Below are 20,068 nucleotides of genomic sequence, written 5' to 3' on the forward strand. Positions count from 1 at the left end.
AGGAGTATCAATGTTACTATGGAAACAAGCTTTCTCCCATTTTGTATCTGATCTCATTACCGCCACTATGAAGACCACAGGGCTGACCATGTAATAATGGCTTCTATTTATAATTTATTTGCAAGGCAATAATGGAGATGGGGTTCATGACTCACATGCTTTCATAAGTATGTGTTGATGGCATTGGTGATTGTATCCTTTTTAAATGAGCCGCACAATGGACACTGTTTTGCTTATGTGTCATGCTCAGGAGTGGTACAGCCACAGCCGTGGCACTTACCCCTAAGGATGGTGAGTTTGGAGGTGACTGATATCTCTCCCTCGCTGTTGCGGGCCACGCACTCGTAGATGTTCTCGTCCCGCGGGGCTCTCAGGGGCTGGATCCTCAGCACGGCCCCCGCACCCTCATCAAACTCGATGGTCTGCACCCGGGAAAGACCCAGAACACGGTGAGAACCGCAACCCACATTGTCTCAGTTTGTTTTTGTGTTTCACAAAAATATGGGAAAGGGGGGGTGGCAGCGTAGTGGCTGGGCTAGCATGCAAGTAGCCTGAAAATGCCACACTTGTGCCCTTGAGCAAGGCACTTAATCCCAAGATGCCCTGGGGAGAATGAGCCTTGTCATATGATTGGCATATGTAAGTCGCTTTGGATAAAAGCTAAATGAATACAAGTCAATCTAAATATTGGAGTTAATAATTTCAGCCAAGAATACATCCTAAGATTTTATATGAATAAATGATTGCAATGGATATAGAAAGGTTTTGAAATAATATAAGTAGTATATAAATATATTGTATACAATGTAAAGCTCCTCATATAACATTAACAATGTATCTAATTTATCCATTGATGCTGGAGTGTGTACAGACTGCAAATAGAGGTGCAGTGACTGATACTGAACAAGGATAGGTGACTGACCTCAATGCGCTGAGAACTGACTTTCTTTCCTTTTTTGTTCCACACGACGTGTGGCTTGGGGTCACCTGTGGCCTGACACACGAAAGAGACGGCTCCCCCTGACACGCCGATCTGGTCAGTGGGAAGCTTGATGAATCTCGGGGAGACTGCGGGAAGAAGGGGGGAGAAGAGGAAGATTTGTGCCTGGAAATGTTGTCAATCACAGGCTAAAAAAAAAGAGTGACAGGCCCTGTAAGAGGTGAGACAGTTGAGGAGGGGAACGGTGACAACGTTGGGCCATCTCGGTGACACTCTGGTGACAGAAGGCAATAACACACAGCAATATTTCTGTCCCCCCCAATTCAATAAGCCATTACCAGATCCATCCCCAGCCATCCCAGAATAGAAATAGGATCAAATTCAGCTCAGACAGACGGCCCCAGCACCTGAGATTGACACCCGGTGAGTCCCAAGGTGCTCAGAGGCCCGTCGTCATAGATACAAAAACCTTCCAAGCACCGGAGCCTGGCCTCTGTGCGCTGTTGCCATGGCAGCACGTCAAACGGGGCAACCTGAAACTCCTCCCACTAAGGAGTTGAATCAGACTCATCTATCAGATCACAGCTAGAGCTGACCCCTCACCATGGTAACCACCCTTTTCCCATCCCCCTCCCTCCTTCTCTCTCCCTCTCTCTCTCTCTCTCTCTCTCTCTCTCTCTTCCTTGCTGTCTCTCTCACGCTCTCTTGCTTCATCTCCTCCTTCTCCTCCTCCTCCTCATCCTCTCTCTCCGCTGTCTTCCTTCACAGGTGAGTCTCCTCCGTGTAGAGAGTAGCGGAGTGGAACAAGCATCCAAACCTCCTCCTCCTCCTCCTCCTCCACCACTGCACACACTGTCATTCTGATTTAACCACTCACTTACTCAGGCATGTCAGGGGCTTTTGTATTTGCCGTTATCAAACTATTCCCAGAGGAGGAAGTGAGCGAGATGGGCGAGAGAAGTAGAGAGGGTGCGACCGCACGAGAGAGAGCGAGAGAGGGAGAGAGAGGGAGAGAGCGGGCGAGGAAGCCAATGTCATCTTGGTTTCGCACCTCTCGCAGACGTAGCAGCATCCGCACTGCACTGGGTGTGTTTTTGTTTACTCGGGAATTCTGGGAGAATTCTAGAAGCAGGGTGAAAATCTCCAGGGAGAGCTCAGCTCCCATGTTAGCAGAAGCGTGCTGGTGCAATAATCAACCTTTCTTATGTTATGCAAAATAACATGCTCAAAGCAGAGAGCTGAACATCAAACAATCCATATGACAATATGGAACAAGATTTCAGCAATTAAGTACTTGGATTGTAGTATCTTAAGCCCTAGCTTTTATCCTTTTCCAACCACCTACAGCCCAAAATGCATAATGAATCCAGCACAGATACATTTATGCATTTATAAGTTGAATCTTATGTTTACTAACTAATGTTTACCCTGATTTCTCTGCAAATCTGTCCGAGCTCTTAACAGCAGTATCTCACCAACAACTGTGCATCTAGCCCCTCATTTCTGTGGACACCAAGCTAGCACATCACCAGTGAACGGGGCGCAGCATCACCATGACAACCATAATCAACCCCCTGTCAGACCACACAAAAAAGGTATGTTTGTGTGTGTGTGTGTGTGTGTGGGGGGGGGGGGGGGGGTGCAGGGGGGGGGTTCCTGCCAGAAAAGCCAACACAATATATAGATCTTAGCGTTCTACATCTCTCTGACAGCCTGACAAACATTGACATTCAGGGTATGGCCACACAGACATACAGGCACGCACAGACTAAGGATGGGTGAAATATTCTCTTACCATAGCCAGTCTACTGGCCATGTGGTGAATCCTGCTGCATGGTTAAAGGCAAGCAATTTTTTTGTATTTGTATTTATCATTTTACGGTTCATGCTATGGTCTGGGCAAGTTGCGATAAATCCTCGTGCCCCTCTTTGATGGATGGCGAGTAAGCTTGGCTTGATTCACTGCACCCTAGATAAGCCACCCGCGTTTAACATGTGGCATTTTTTCTATTTCCCTTTCAACAGCCTTAGCCTGTCTACCTGTTCCACGCTATCTGGCAGGGCCCTGACACACGCAGAGGGCTGTGTGTGTGTGTGTGTGTGTGTGTGTGCAGCATGCAGGGGAGCGAGAGGAGATGCGGCGTAATGAGCGGACAGACGGGCGGTGCGGTACGGTACCTAAGGCATCGGAGAGGTTGTGCAGAGGCAACAGGAGCAGGCTCAGGAGCAGCGCCAGGCGGAGGGCGGGGCGGGAGCTCGGCTCGGCCTGAGCCAAGACGCCTCTTCCTGTCCAGAGAGCCATGACCCCTCAGTGGGGAGGGGGCAGAGACGGACGCTTCGCTGATGATGGCCAGGCACTCTGCAAGACAAGACAGATATCACCAGATACTCAGACAGATCAATGTACTTATACCAACAGCAACTCTAGTTCCTTGTTCAGATACTAAATTTCACGCAGGTGTGACAAGATTACAACAAGGTTACTGATCTCTTTTTTTTGTAGAAGATTATGATTTTTCATGTATAACAGTTACAGTTTCGTGTACGCAAAATTAACCATATTCAGAGGAACACTGTGGTCCAACACATAATGCGCAATGACAGGCGGAAGGTTGAGAGGCCTCCATATGTGGATTAGTGGGAAAAAAATGCATGGATTTTCACGGCGTAACCATCTGTTTGTGCCATGTAGAGAGACTGCAAATATGGTCCCCTGCTCTTCATTTTCAGCTGATACATGAAAAATAAACATCGCCGCGTATGACACATGCCAAGAATGGACACACGTGTACTTGGAAGCACATAGCAATTACTCTCCAAAAAGATTGGATTTTGAGTGTCTTTTAGGATGTCAAGGGGAATGATGAGTTTCTCTTTGCTCTACAGTCTATAAATTCAGCTGCTCACTCAAGCCACCACTCTGCTTGCAATCCCTCACGCAAATACACACAGGCCTCAGTTAAGTGCCCCAGTGATGATCACATGTATTTGACATATGTCTCCTATTGACAGCACTAATGTGAAACACGGCTCCGTCCTAAGACAGGGGTGGAAATGGATTGTCACGGGTTCCATTAATAATTAAGCAACTTCCTGGGCCTGGTGCCCCTTCCAGTCCAAAGTCTCACATTAAAACCCAGGGCGCACGAACATGCTCTCAGACTGAGGGCATTTTTCACCATTGGCAGAAGTGCATCAATTCAGCCGAGGTCTGCAAAAGCTCCCTGGTGAGAAGTCGATAATCCACAAGTCCAATCGATTTTTGTTCCCCCTCGCTCTGCCGTGCTTGGGAGCATGCAGGTGTGAAGCCAAATGAGATGGGATCTGATAATACGTTTTCTCTCTCCCTCTCTCTCTCTCTCTCTCTTTCTTTCTTGCTCTCTCCTACTTTTCATATTACAACACTGTAACAATCTGTGCTTTGCCCCTGCATATAAAAGACAGTAGTTAACCACTTGCGCAGGGAAAAGACAATTAGGATCCACTGTTTGGGGCACGAGGCAATGGGTTGTGAGCCATCATTAAAGAGTGACCTCAGACAAAACAAAGCGTCTTCTCTTGATGCATTTTGTATTTTCATGCAAAGCACCTCCTCTCTCTCTCTCTCTCTCTCTCTCTCTCTCTCTCTCTCTCTCTCTCTCTCTGTCTCCCTCCTCTCTCCTTTCATACATATAAACCTCTGCAGTCAACACGCAAACCGAGGCTTTCACTAAGCCTGTGAATTCCACCTCTTCCTCTTTCCTGTATTTAAGCTTCCCTCCCAACTGTGGCAGATTTTCCTCCCTGAAATGACCCCATCCAGATGTTGCTGTTCTCTGTGATCTACTAACACAGTTTAGTGAAAAGAACCCGCAGTAACGGATAGTCTTTTGCTGATGGCGCAATGAGCAGAGAGCAGTTTGGGGCAAGACGATTCATCACTTGGAGGGGTGCTCTGATCTATTTTAATGCTTCGCCTTTGTCACTTTTCTCTAATGAAACACATTCATGACCAAATTGGCTGCACAAAGAACTGCTGAAGTGCACAGAAGCAGCGTTTTGGCCAGTAACCTGAGAGTCACTGTTGAAATCAGAGGCACTGAGGGAAGCAAAAGAAAAGGGATCTCCTTACCACTTTGTCTTTTTAAAACCTATTTAGCTTCATGTCCTCATTTCCGTAATCCCCCGGCTGCCAGAGTCAGTACACCTAAAACCACAGATAGAGGATAAAAGATTACATGTCTCATGGAGCAGACAATGTTGGAATATGCCTCGCAAATAGTGAGCGAAAAATGCTGTATACCTGCTTGCTAAGGCTGTGCTATTGTTATACACACAAACAACAGCCAGATGACTCAATGGAAGTAGGTAGAATAAAAAAGCCCACTTCTGGGTATGGTATCATCAATCGTGATAGATCACGATGGAATGCAACCATCGTGGTGCCACGCCCCCACATGCCAGACACATATAGATCCTACTGTAACAAAGGCTCAAACATTATAAAAAATATATATAAAAACGTTTCTCTGGGAACTAAACTGAGTCTATTACTGTTGCATATGCAGAGAACTTTAAAGGAGAGAGTGCAAACATGAAGGACTTCAACTGTGTGAAACTGCCACCTGGCTGTAATTCCTGATTGTGACATTGCTATTGTGGTTTTTGCATGTCTCGCACTGTAGTCTACATTGAACTTAAAATATTTAATGTTTTAACAGAAAATAGTCATAATGAATTATTATTATTATTATTATCATTGTTATGACTAGGAAAGTCTTGCTGTCACATTTAGCTCTAATGCCGAGGTTACAGCATTGAAGCGTCAAATGCGTTCTTCTCCACCATGTTAAAAGAAACCATTTATTTCGTTAAAGTTTCGTCTTTTACTTTAAGACTAGTATTTCGCGCATTTATCAAAGGCCTCAGAGGCAGCGGAGCGGTAATCGGGATTTGTTGTTTGCTGCGCCCTATATAGTCTAGTCGTAATCCCCATAGGCCCAATAGTAAACCCAGAAATGTTGAGTACCCTAAAGTTTTATTGCATAAATGTAATCTATAGGCCTTGTGGATGAAATTCAACTTGGTTGCCTAAAGTTGCACTTTGGGCAATTTGCATAATTAGCATAAATATATAGCCAATTAAGGTGAATAGGGTACAGGTTAATAGGGTAAAAAAAATAAATAATAGATATCACTATGAAACTTTCTCAGTTGGTTACTTGTGTTAAGATGAGAAAAAAATGTATTGCATGTTTGTAATATTTTAATGTTTACATATGCAAATTAGGCCATATCTCATAAAAAAGGCTCTAATTTGCATACACACAAAATCAGATAGTGTGATAAAGCCAGGCTCAAAATGTTTCTTTTTTCCAAAGTAAACATGTATACTTGGAGGGAACCTGGTAAGGAGGCAGTTTTAACCCATTGACCCATTTAATCCCAATGGTCATAATTGTGACCCTACAAAAACATCTTGCTCCTGTGCCTTTAAAATGTCATAGTTATTTTATATGTTGTATATAGTTCTTGTATATAGTTAATGTGTATTTGTGTACGTGTGCATGCTGGATATGCATATTATGTACAGTTCTTGTAGGTTTGCGTGTGTGTGCATGCTGTTATAGTTATTTTACATGGAGCACCTAATTTCTTAATCGGTCCGTCCATAGGTCACTGGCTCCTGACCAGGTTCCTTAAAGGTTTTCACCAACTCAGACCCCAAGTACACATGTTTACCCTTGGAAAAAAATATTTTGAGCATGACTTTATTATTAAACAATCTGATTTTGTCAGTATGCAAATGAGCGCATGTTTGATGAGACATGGCCTCATTTGCATATGTAAACATTAAAATATAAAAAACATGCAATAAATTTTTTTCTCATCTTAGCACAAGTAACCAACTAAGAAAGTTTCATAGTGATATCTATTATTTACATTTTTTACCCTATTCACCTGCACCCTATTCACCTTATTTGCCTATATATTTAAGCTAATTATGCAAATTGCCCAAAGTGCAACGTTAGGCAACCAAGTAAAATTCCATCTATTAGGCCTATAGATGACATTTCTGCAATAAAACTTTAGGGTACTCAACATTTCTGGGTTCAAGAAATTACGACTAGACTAATAGGCCTAGTCTGGGTGCGCAGCCCCAACTTTCACTTTTCGCGGCTCCGCCTATATCGTAGCAGGAGATGCGTAGGTAGCGTAGCGGGAGATGTAGATTACTGAAGGTGAAGATGAGTTAACGTAGAGGTCTTAAATTATTTTTTCCTAGGACCGGCTAAGGATGGCAATGTGGAATACGGTTATGGTTATATGGTTCTTTCACTGGAGCAGATCTGGCACACAACTGCAGAAGCCATACACAGCCTACATCATATTTTATACATATGGTAATTAGTGTTTATTAGACCCCCCGACGACATCATCATCCATCGCAATGTTTTACTTTACACGTCGTCAAGTCACAAGGGAACATCGCCCCACCCTATCAGGGAGAGATGGTAACAAATATATGCAGCTTTTCAGTGTCTATCCTATTATGATAAAAGCAAACCACACATACAAAGATGTTTTCTTGTCTCAATCACATGTTAAAAATAACACTACTTCAGAATCATCATGGAGAGACCTCTCTCTCTTAGCGAATGTGTGGTCATTAGATTGTTCTACCACACATTTCTTCCGTTCTCCTCCCTCCCTTTGAGCTGCATCCTGCATGTGCAGCTCCCATCCATCTGTGAGATCTGCAAACAGAATCCAAAACCTCCAGGGAGTCTGTCTCCACGACTACCACGCAGTAAGCTCCTCTCCAGCTCAGCTTACACTATCCAAATAACAGCTGCCCCCTTGTGAGGTCTGAAGGAAAGGATTATATGAGCCTCAGGTTTGGGTCTCACGCACAGGAGTCCTCCGTTGATCTTGGAGTCCCATCAAAGGAAGAGATTCTCACCGTGAGTCAATTGTGGTGGAAGCTCTCCATTTTGTGTGGTCGGTACATTATGGTTTACAGAGGGACATAATAGCATGACTTATAGGTTCAAAGCAAAAAGGTCTGCCCGCTCCTCAACTGAAAAACAGAGGAAGTCCATCCTCCAGTCCTGAGGTGGTGAATGGATCTGGCGTCAGCGGCCATAATGGCTGCAGTGAAACAGCCAGTTGACCTCGGTTGTTTCCAGCTAATGCACGGGGGCTAAGCAGCTTTGCCCGGGGTCACCACTAAAGTTGAGAGATGTTAGCCATGCCTGGGGTTTGCAGAGCGGAGTGGCCAGCTTAGAGCCAGCAGCACTCTCACTACCAGCTGCTCAGAGTTGCAGTCATGAGTGAATGGGCATCCCTTGAGGTCAACAACTGTGGGTGGGGGAATGGTGCGCTTAGGGTGAGCGTCTTGGCTAGACTGAGCAGATGGTGCCATAGGCTTATAACATGGACTGAGAGCAAGGAAATGGGTTATCAGACTAATTTGGAAGAACAATACAGATGTTGGCTGAGGCTCCCTATGACTCCCTACACTGGTTGATAGATATCCATTACCATTGAGTTGGTGGACTTCCCCGCTCCGCCTCTCCTTATGCCATGTGTGAATGTTATGGATATGATATGGAGTCTAAAGCCGGAGGTCATGGCCAAGGAGCTGCTGCGTCAGACATTAACATTACACCCTCTGTGATTCCACAAAGGCATATGCAGATATGGAAATAGGAGCCAACATGCCGAGTGAGCCAGCATGGCAAAGCCCAAGAAAAGGTTTGGAGAGAGAGCTGTAAGTGTTTGGGATTTATTTTTGCTGTTCGGCTGAACAGTGTATAGCAGGGTATAGCACACTCCCTAGGTAAGATAGAAAATAGTGACACCTCTCCTCTTTCTCACATTTGAAATGATATGATTAATAGAATGACAATAAACTAAGCTAATTCAATGAGAGAATGGCCCATTTTGAATCTACAAGAACGTGACAGAACATTTTTATTGATACTAGGCTTTTTATTGATACTAAGCTACATCCATTAGGACTGCATATTTGTGTTTACCCAAACACAGGTAGGCTACTCCTTACTGCAAATCAGTGAGTCAGTAAATCTAGTTAATGAGACCTACGTTGATCACAATGACTCATTAAGGGTGACCCCCCCCCCCCCCATCTCTGTGAAAAATTGCACAGGAGGAATATTCAGTCCCGCTTTCTGTCTCACAAAAGGAGCATTTGACACACACAACTGACATTGCCAGATTACTTAAGTTTCTTAGCTCTGAATGTAGAGTATAGGCTACTTTTCTTTACAAAAGGAGCAAACATCTGAAAGAGCCAACTAGTGGTGCACTCATCCTCTTGTCATGCTTTCGACTTTCGAGTTTCGACAACGGAGCAAGCAGGAAAGAATTGTTCCCAAGTAAACGATAATATCCATCAGTTAGGCTGCTTTATCATTCAAGATATGTAGGGCACTCTCAGCTAGGGTTATTTTTTTCTGATTTCCACATTGGCAGTGGCCTTCTAAACAGTGATCCTAATATCTTCCCACTGCTAAATGGTGAGAGAACGGTCGGTTGGCATTGCTGGAGCTGAGCGGTAGGTTCCCTCCATGACCCTGCAGCCTGTTGGTAGAGAGAGAGTGTGTGTGTGTGTGTGTGTGTGTGTGTGTGTGTGTGTGTGGCGTGCCAAAGGCAGATGGCTCCGCATCGCGGCACTCGGCACACAGGTGCCTGCCAGAGCGCTGATGGAGGGAAGCGGCACGCGGAGGGCTCCACTGCTGCGGGGGGGGGAGGGTGACAAACTGGGCCCACTTTCAGCAGGTACACTATCCATCCAGAGCCAGACAGTGGGAGGCTTAGTGTTGGTCGGCCATAAAGGCTTGTTTACATCTGTGAGTGATGGGCCGGCTCAGAAGCATGTTCAGTCTCTGCCTACGCAGTTTGCCGTGTAACGTGAGACTCGTGTTTTAGTGCCTGCGCTTAAAGTGAAAAAGAGGACATATTTGATAATGATACATTACAATTGCTTTCTTACTCTTTTCCCACCTGAGGATTACAGTCTATATATATAATTCACACTCAACATATCTCATGACATTAATATGCATTTTTATGTTGCAGGATGGCCAAGAGAGGGAAATATGTCAATAATAGAATATCCAAGTGAAGAGCAGTCAGTGAAACCAGATCACTGATCAGTGGAATGCATCAGCGTGTTTGAAAGCATGAGCCAGAGCAGCAGGCAGGTATCTGGCATTAAACAAGCACGAGCTTACGGCTCCCGACAGACATGCCTGAATAGGAGACTGCTAATAAGCCCGAGTGCTCCACATGGTAAATGTCAGGGGGCTACAAGCAGTCTTAATATTTCTCCATATGCTGAAAAAACATAATTCAATAAATCCGAGCTGTATGAGCTGGAGCTGATATAGAACAGCACTGGGATGCCGGGGATGGGGGGGGGTGGGGGGGTGGGGGGGGGGGATGCAGCACAAACGCAAAGACTGAGCCGGGTTGGTGGCGATAGCGAGGTCTCTGATCACATCCCCAGGGTTCTGTGCGGCGCGGACAAGTGCTGAGAGGCTTAGAGGCTGAATGTGTTCAATCCTCCCACTTTGGGCTCAGACGGCGTTTTTTTTTTTTCCCCTTCCTTTTGCTCATGCAGACTTGTCACATCCGCGGCAACCGGTTGTACAGAACCTTCTAGAATCATTACCAGAGTCTGCTCCTCTACGATAAGTATGGCAGAGCCCGACATGCTAGCCACAGCCCAACAATCTAAATAGAAAATCACGGTGCACATGTAATGGCAGATCTGTGCATCTGAGAGAAGCAAATGCCTCAGTAGCAGCAGCGGTGATGTGTGCCAGCCGAACCACTCCAGACTCCAGAGTAATAGAATACTGGCAGGAATAACGATGTGGCCGTGATTGCATTTAAGGTATAAAGTTAAGAGCCTCTAAAGTGAAATTAGATTTTTAAAGGACACCATTCTAATACAGGAAGCAATACTTGCAGTGCCCATCGATCCAAGAACCTTTAACTGGTCAGCCGTCTCTGTCTGGCAAAAAAATCTATGGCTGAGTTCAGAATGGGTTTTTTTTTTTTTGCCTAGTTTTGATCATGTCCATCTGCTTAGCTGCTGACCATCATGTCATGTCAACATGCTGCAGTATTATTCGGGTCAAGTCAAGCCAAGCATTTTGAAGTAAGAGTTTGTATATTAGTACATTAAAAAGTCACCACACTGAGTCTGAGTTTAAATATTAATAACACGAATAATGACATTGAAATTTTCTACACTGCGTTAGGCCTGTGCGGAGACTGCCCTAACATGTGTTGATAACCCACTTATGGAATCCATTCCAAATATCATAGCATACAACCTAGTGCCAGAGGAATGAAAGCCTACTTTATTTTTACCTCTCCCACCCCGGAAACAGGCTTCCCAAAGCCCAGATCATCCTCTTTAATCTACTGTCATTACAGATGAGCTGCATGATAGCACATCACCACACAACTGCTCCCATTGTGGACGGCAGCTTTTATGGCAACTTGAATGAGATAGCCTGGGATAAGTGCTGGTCTGGTCACTAAGTAGAAAATGGCACACACACTGTCCTGAGTGCAATATGACCACGGGTGTGGCAGAGGCTGTGTAGCTATGTAGCTATGTAGGCATCATCCACGTTCACATACATCACATACTCTCTCTCTCCCTCTCCTTCCCTCTCCCTCTTTCTCTTTCTCTCTCTCTCTCTCTCTCTCTCTCTCTCTCACACACACACACACACACACACACACTGTCTCCATAGATGTAACGATCAGGGGAGTCTAGGTCTTCCGATGTGACAGTTTCACACCAGACTGTATGAAGGCTGAACAACAGCACTCTATAATTATAATGCAGTATATGGCAGCTCTTGCCCTGGTATTCTTGGCTGGCTGAATTATGTTAGTGATATATTTCCTCAACATAAAGTTGACTTGAAGCTGCCTCCCAGATGGCGCCGGTTAAATTGTCTACAGACAAGGTTAAATTTCTAGATAAGATAAGATAAGATAAGATAATACTTTATTGTCTGTTACACAAGGGTTACAGATATTTTCCTTTGACAACGCTCCAGTCACAAAGAAACATTCACACAGACATGGGGTGTTGAGGTATCAGATGTGGTGGTAATTTTGTGTTGTTCAGTATGGCTAATTGGCTATATGCATATGGGATGAAGGAATTCTTGTACATATTTTTTCGGCCCAGTAGTACATTAAAACGCCTGCCTGATGGTAGTAGCTGAAAGGTCTGATGGAGGGGGTGAGAGTGATCCTCTATATTCAGGTTGGCTTTCCTGATCACTGAGCGGCTATATAGCTCAGATGGAGGGGGGGGGGGGGGAGGTTCCACTATTCTACAGTAAACTGTTGGTGATGAATGTTAAGATGATCTTTGAAGCATTCGATGGATCTATTTCAGTTAGTCTCTCTGAACCTGACTCAATATACATAATTATCAGTAGACCAGGAATGAATACACACATACTGGCAAAGATTGAAATTTTAAATAATTTTGCGTAATGGATCTACCTGTATGCAGAGGTGTCAAGATAAAATTCATACTTGTCTGTCTCCTAAGCTTTCCTATTCATCTTGCTTGAATCCAAATCAAATAATAAGCCATTTAATCACTGCATCAACCAGTGAAAGGCAGAGATCCATCACACAGCTAAGACCTTGTCAACACACATTCCAATTAGTATATCTCTGCCTCACAGGCCTCTTCAGCTAGACTGCCTTTACTGTGGTACATACTAATGGCTACTCAGCCATTCCTCTACCAAGAAGAACATAACCTATAGACAAGGCTAAAACCACACTATATGATCCAGTCCGGGAAATGTTACTTCAGTTTTACTTTACTAATGACAGGAAGATGAACATGTATGACATCCATCCATTTGAAAGTTGTGAACGGAGGGATCCGATACAGGAGGCATCACTCACTTGCTGTGTTTGTGAATCTTAGATAAACCTTTGCTGCAGTGTTCTAGACCTGCTATTATTCTGCCTTTCTTTTTTTAATACGTGATAAATAATAGCTACATGGCTTCATCTCCTCCAACCCATTATTCCAGCGCTAAATTAAAAATTTAAACCCATCCAGCAAGGTAGAGGGTGTAACCTGAGCCGTTGCCAGGAGACAGCAGATCCAATCAGACAAGCATCTCGGGAACTCTATGAAAAATGGCAGCACCTTGTCAACTGAAGCACCACCACAGTCTGTTTTATTTTTAGCCCTCCACCGCTTCCCCTGTTCTCTTGGCATCTTTTAAAATACAACTGTCCCCTCACTCATGCCAAATGTACTAGGTTCTAAATGCAGGCCTTTAGCATTTTTACCTGCCACTGCTACCGGAAGCTGACATTGTTTAAAAACACACAAAAGCTCATATACATGTAGTTCACTTTTTAGCATTTTCTTTTTTTTTTTATCTCCCCAGGTAATTGATGATAAATAATTCCTGATACAGCGGGTAATTCTTACAAGCTGCTGCAGTGGCATCCTTTTATATCCCTGACAACCCGTCCTGGTAACCGGTGAGAAATTCCTTTATTGATCGAGCAGAGAGGGGTGAAGAGAGCATCTAAAATTCTTATGTGAAGAAAATCAATGGGCGCCGCAAAAGGGCTGACCAAGAGCAAGATGACGGGACACCTGCAACGAAAACTCAACACCAATCTTTGGCTCATTAAGCCTGACCCGCAGCCGCGAGGTGAAATTCAAAATGGATTCATCTACGGCTGTGGCGTCCACTTGGTCGTCCCAGACCAGAGGCGACCATGAGGGGTCAGAGGTCAGAGAGACCCTACGCTGAGGGCCCATCATCATGTCATACTGGGACAGTTATTACCATGACATCAGAGAACACAATTTCACCAACCATAAAAAGAGGCACAGACATTAAATTTTGTGATACTGCTGTGGATAATAAACCTTTGCCATTTCTGTTCTAAAACACACACACACACACACACACACACACACTGCAGTGCACATGTAGTGTGCAGTGTTACTAAGAGTCTTATTATTTCAAACATTCTCGACTGAGAAAAAAAACAGGCCATACTGATATATTCAGTATCTCAACTATAATATTCCCATGTTTAAAGCTAATTCATAGACACTTCATGAGGAGGATACGGAATTCATCTACAAAATGATCTTAATCCGGGATGAATTAATTCTGTGCCCACAAACATTTTCTAACATAGATAAAGAGTGTTTTCCATGCACACCCACATCTAACACTTGTCACTATCTCTCCATCCATTTACGTCAGTCATCAAGACAGCTCCCACCACCTCCCACCACATCCTCTCTCCATGTTAAACTGGATCTGGCATGCCAGCACTAAGCGGAGCCAAATATGAAGTTGTAAAATGTCAAGAGGAAAGCATCTACAATGTTTTTCTTTTTTTCTCCTGTGAAATGAACATGGCATCCCAAAACACACATCTGTGTCAGTGTCAGCCAAAGCGTGCTCGGTCTTTATGCAGTGTGGACACGGAGCATGGCCTTGACCTTTCCTTTCGGATGCAAACGTAAATGACTACAACAATACACTCAAGGCACACACTTAGTGCTTTTATGACACTGGAGAGGCTAAATGAGAACAAGCCAGACGAGAAATGCTTGATTCTTGATTGTCCACAGCAGATAGATCTGGCAGCTTTGTTTATTGCCTGAACAACATATCAGGGTGATTCACTGACGCCACATATGACAGACTGGCTGCGTGGCCTAAAACAAAAACGAATGCAAAGTGGTTTTGGACTGTGCTTCATCTTTAACCTAGACCAGATATTTCTTAGGGATGATCGAGGTTACATTTTGGAGACACATGGGGGCATACACGCAACCATTTCCACTTTCCCTACCATGCATTTAGCAATACAGAGCAATGTTGCTAACCTGAGTATGGGAAGATCATCTAAAGATAAAAATAAAATAACTCCATGTTGCCCCTTCACAACTCTCAAACATGTGTGTGGGCAACAGAAAAATACCACATCTGCATTCCTGCTCACCTGTTTCATTTTTTCCATAGACACAGAGTGACGAGCAGAAACAGACCTTTCTGCACAGCTGATGCTTTTATTTGCCATAAATGGTTGTCAAGTGACAAATTTGCATGCAGGGCAATGGGAGTGTCCATAATACAAACATGCCCTTCAGTAATTGAACTTCAGTGTTTCTGACGATAGAAGAGTGGAAAGAGCAGACCAGTGGACCTAAACAGTTTAGTGAACCTTGTTCACTCTTTGGATCTAATTAACTTGAATATGCAAGCTGTGGAGATAGATGAGATCACATTTAACCGTGACACATCTCTGACAGCCAGCCAAAATTATGAACAAGAAAATGGTAAGCCTTCAATTTCCTTTTACCGAACCTCACACATGTCTGGAGTCCCTGTTCTCTTCACAATTCATTTCTCATTGACTTTGGCCAAAACATTATTGTTCTACTCAATTTGGGGCTGTGAACACAAGACACAGGAGGTGCCTATGGTGATATGAAGAACTGGTTTTCTGTAAACACGCATGGACACACACACACACACACACACACACACACACACACACACACACACACACACACACACACACACACACACACACACACACACACACACACACACACACACACACACACACACACACACACACACACACACAGGATACAAACAATAGAGTAACCTAAGTATTGACTTCAGTATAGGGTGAACTGCAACGGTCTGATTAATCTATCAGAGAAAAGCTCATTTCCCAGGTTATGCTAAACTATAGCCTGTGTTCTACCATCTGAAATAGCATAGCCCTATAATGCCATTTTATCTTAATCTCCAAGGCACCCAAACATCCATGTTTCACCAAGAGAGCATTAGTCCGATGCGATTCTGATATGGTAGAAGCACAGATGGGCTATCGAAAACCTGAGCAACGATATGATCCTGTGTGATTCACTTCAGGTGTAACAAAACATTGCACTGCACTGGCCAGACTAATTCAAATACACAATCTGTGCGACGCACACTGACAATCAGTTGAAAATTTAATTCATCAAACTGTTGGACTAAAACGCAAAACAATCAAAGCCGACACTATAATCTGATGTGTGGCCTACAATTTCCTTCATCAGCCAGTCCACAAACCGTATTGGCCTCCATTGAGTTGCAATCACAGAGTATCCTACGCTCCGGAAAAACCTGGCATCGGTCACTTGGTCGGCAGTTACCACGAGCGTAATTTAAAAAGAAGTCTTTGTGCGGAATCCCACGCTCATGTTGGGGAGGTTTTTGAAAGAAAACCATCACGTTTCAACTGAAGTCATTATGCAAAACAATAAAAGAAGAACAAAGGCAAATAACGCCGCCGTTGATGATTGAGGGGTCCCCCGTGTATTCTTAAACGAACAATGAGACTGTGGGATACAGCTGGGTGGCACGAGCATCGGATGCCACCGACAACCTGCACCAACCGCATAGGCAAACAATATCATGTTCGAGGCAAATGTTGGGTAACCTGCACAATCTTCGGCTTTCTGTTTTTCTATTAGGCTATTTCTGTCATTATTGACTTTAGATGACTATGAAATTCTAGTCGAAAGACACGGGGAATTCTCTCTCTCTCGTGCAGACAGCTACATCCAACATTGCACCCACCGAGGTGAGCATAAAGAACAGAGTTGAGTAAAGAGCACCTCGGCTGTTTGTGGGCTAATATTTCGTTTACTACTGTAAACCGATATCAAAACTAGTCAGGCTGCATAATTTTAAAATTGTCACTCACCTTAAAAACGTGTATTGTTGGTCAAATTCATGAGGCCATCCTCATAGGGGCTTCATGAGGAGCGGGAGGTAAGGGGAGACTGACAAATTATAATCCGGTATCTCCGCGCTTTCTTCCACAATTTTGAGATGCTCGAATTGTCTCACGAAAAAAAAATGTCTTAAAAAAAACCCGGTGTGAGTGAAGCTGCGCTATCTCACTGGGCTGCTATCTTTCTGTCCCCATTTCGAGAAGCCTCCGTTAGGCTGTGCGGTGTAGGAGAATGGTGGTTGATGTCATCGATACTCTCTCAGCCCTCCTCCTTGGTACCCTCCCTATTCACACACACACACCCTACTCGCGGTGATGTGATGAAGGCCTCTCTCGCCAATGGCAACCTATGGGCGCATGCTTCGTGAACTGAAAGAGCTTGAGGTCAGTCTGGGCACAACACATTTTATGTTCATTTGGCATGAACTGGCTAAAACTGTCGACCATGCGTCATTTTGGTTAAATCTGAATATTTTAGGCTAAATGAGCAATAATGAAGCACATTCCCTCTTTAATTAAAATGTCTGTATTTCTGTTAAAAAATTATCGCGCGTGTTTCGCAGTGTTGTGATAAAATGGTGTCTAGTGTGACCCCCCTCACCTTCTCTTCCCCTTGTTGTAATCCAGGAGTTCATCTGCAGCATACAGCATTAGGGCCAGCCAAGTCAGCAGAAAGCTGTGCCAGCTGACACAGTTTCCACCCCTATACTAGAGACAGTCATAGCCTTCATCAGGCTATTCCACCCTCCCGTTTGACACAGATTTGAGCTCCACTGGTGTGTTCTACATTGATGTACTTGCCCAGATTGGAAATTAAAAGGCACTGTAGTATGCACACTGCTCCAGCACTGTGGGGTGTACCTTTAGAGAGGCCTGCTCTGCAGAACTAAGTAGAATTGGCAACAGCACACACACGTGAAACAGAGAGAGCATGGTCTACCTGGAAGAGGAATGAATTAGGCCTGGGTGTTGTTGGGTCTATGTAGAGATGGGTGAGATAGGGATGGGTTATGTAAACTACTGCACATCTCGCTGAATTGCGAAGTTGCATAGGTTTTAACAACTTAATCATGCATTTTTCTTAAGATCTTTTTTTAATCAACGTTCTGCTCAAAATATATTCCATGATTATTGAGCATGAGCCTATATTATGTCAGTTTTATGTCACTGCACACATTAGGGCTGCATGCGCTCAAAAGGCTGCTGTGCATTTCCTGTGCTAGATGGTGAATAAACATTCACAAGGAGAACTTGTTTCAATCAGACAGTTAGAAAAGGTCTTTGTTGTCATCAGATGGTAGGCTGTTCAATACAAGACAAAAACAGCCTTGGATAAATGAATTTGTATCTACTGCCACCTTGTGGCAAAACGTTTGAGTTTCCTGCCGATTATTCCGGTGATTTGAGTTTGACTATGGCATATACAGATGGGAGTAAAATTATTCATACTTGTGTGGACTTATCCTTTGCTTGTAGGTAGGGTCACTAGGGGGTAATACATTATCTGTTAGAGAAAGTGTTTACTACATCAAGCTTGATATTCAGGAAAGAAAGTCCACACTCACTCAGCATAGCAATCAGTAAGGCCAGCCTGCCAACTGCCCGGGCCAAGGCAGTAAATGCCTTGCCCCATGGAAAGAACTTATTAGAGGAGTAGCTTTGTTGTGCTGCCACCAATGTCCTCCTAAATGCATACATAAATATCTGTAGGAACATTTCCCACCACATGATGTCAGGATTATCCCCAATTCACTCTCATGCTCAAGATAGAAAGGGCATCAGTGAGTAGTTTTGGTCTGAAAGTACACCTAACAAGCATGCAACATATCATGGTGACACACATAGCTTACCAACACACTAACTGATGTTCACTGGTGATGATAGTGTTATTGTTGCTTTTGGGTGTTCAAGACTGAAAGACGGAGGTAATCTGTGCACATTCTGAATGGCTAACAATCTCTGTCACATCATACACATTCCAAATGATTTTGAAGATGAAGACCGCACCTTGTTGTCTATAAAAGCACCAAAAAGTGGCAAATGCTGCAGATGCTTTAAGGGGTTGATGATGATGAGTAAGAAAATCCAGACCCTGGTAATCTAAAAAGTTGAGGCCCAACTCGAGGGGCAGCACCATCATTTGAAAATCTCACTGCATGCTATTGGATAACACTATGACCAATGTTTACTCTGACTGATTCCGTACTTCCATGCAATCAGATAACACTACGGCCAATGTTTACTGACTTCTCTGAATTCTGGATTTCCAGGGTAGCAGTATATGCTAAAATTGTTCAGATTCTTTCTATCATCAATTTACACTCAATGCCCAATAATGATAAGACAAGCAAGACTTTGCAGATGTATGAGAAGCACCTCATGCTTGTATCATTAGTACATTCATTTATTCATGTATTAGTATCTTCTGTGTTTTTTTACTGTTATTTATTTTTAGTCATGTCGATTTGTTATTTCATCATCCTGTTTACATGGTAGTGTACAGTATGTTGTGTGTGGTGTGGTGCTACTGGGACCTTACATTTCCCTTGGGGATCAATCAAATATCTATCTATCTATCTATCTATCTATCTATCTATGTGACCTCATTTCGACAGATGCACTCAGACCCAAAAGCATTATCCTATCGGAAGCGATTACAGCCAATCAAGTCCTCTTGTGGCCTGGTTAGCACAAGACCTTATCTCAATTGAGATTGACAAGGGTCTGGACAAGGTTCAAGGTATTTCCAAGGGGCATCACCAACAGATGCCAATCAAAATGCCTCTGGATGCAATTTTATACCCAACACGAATCAGAGCAATGAAGGAGATGACATACAGAACAACAGGGGGAAAAATATCTCAACAAACAAGCATTTTTCAAAAATTGCTTTGTTGTCATGTTAAGCCCACTTCAGTGGTTGTGACACTTGGATTTAGAAATGTAATTTTATTCTTCCCAAGCTGTCAGGTAGAGATGTTCAGATGTTCATGTTCTGTGTGCTACTTCACAGAATTGCCTCAATAAGGCTGTGTGCCTTGTTCATTGACCTACTGAAGGTAAAACCCAGAGCATAGAAAGAGAGAGTTGCAGCAAACTGATGTCTCCACCACATGATCAGAAGTTCCAAAAAACAGCTGAATGGCAAGAGGGTGGGATGTATTTCTGGACGCTGTAGAGCATACCCAGTTAACTCATTGAACACTAACCAGGCTGGTCTGATTTAGTGGTGGCATCCATTCAGAGCGTCAGGGCTCTATCTATGCATTTTATACACTATGAAGT

At 43.8% G+C, this 20,068-nt stretch overlaps 1 protein-coding gene across 2 annotated transcripts in view; it reads right to left on the bottom strand.

Annotated features, from left to right (window-relative positions):
- Positions 1-17,018, bottom strand: part of LOC134068495 (receptor-type tyrosine-protein phosphatase S-like) — a 79,129-nt gene extending 62,111 nt beyond the window's left edge. Inside the window, exons 1-5 of one of the 2 annotated variants that reach the window (XM_062524155.1) lie at positions 16,754-17,018; positions 5,052-5,126; positions 3,119-3,299; positions 923-1,068; positions 281-422 (exon numbers count right to left, since the gene is read on the bottom strand). In XM_062524155.1, coding sequence (XP_062380139.1) covers positions 281-422; positions 923-1,068; positions 3,119-3,242 — 412 coding nt within the window. In that variant the 5' untranslated portion in view covers positions 3,243-3,299; positions 5,052-5,126; positions 16,754-17,018. The remainder of the gene's footprint in view (positions 1-280; positions 423-922; positions 1,069-3,118; positions 3,300-5,051; positions 5,127-16,753) is intronic. The other variant, XM_062524147.1, reaches the window with a different exon arrangement.
- Positions 17,019-20,068: the final 3,050 nt, after the last annotated feature.

This window comes from Sardina pilchardus, chromosome 2, assembly GCF_963854185.1.
Source record: "Sardina pilchardus chromosome 2, fSarPil1.1, whole genome shotgun sequence".
Taxonomy (NCBI): Eukaryota; Metazoa; Chordata; class Actinopteri; order Clupeiformes; family Clupeidae; genus Sardina; species Sardina pilchardus.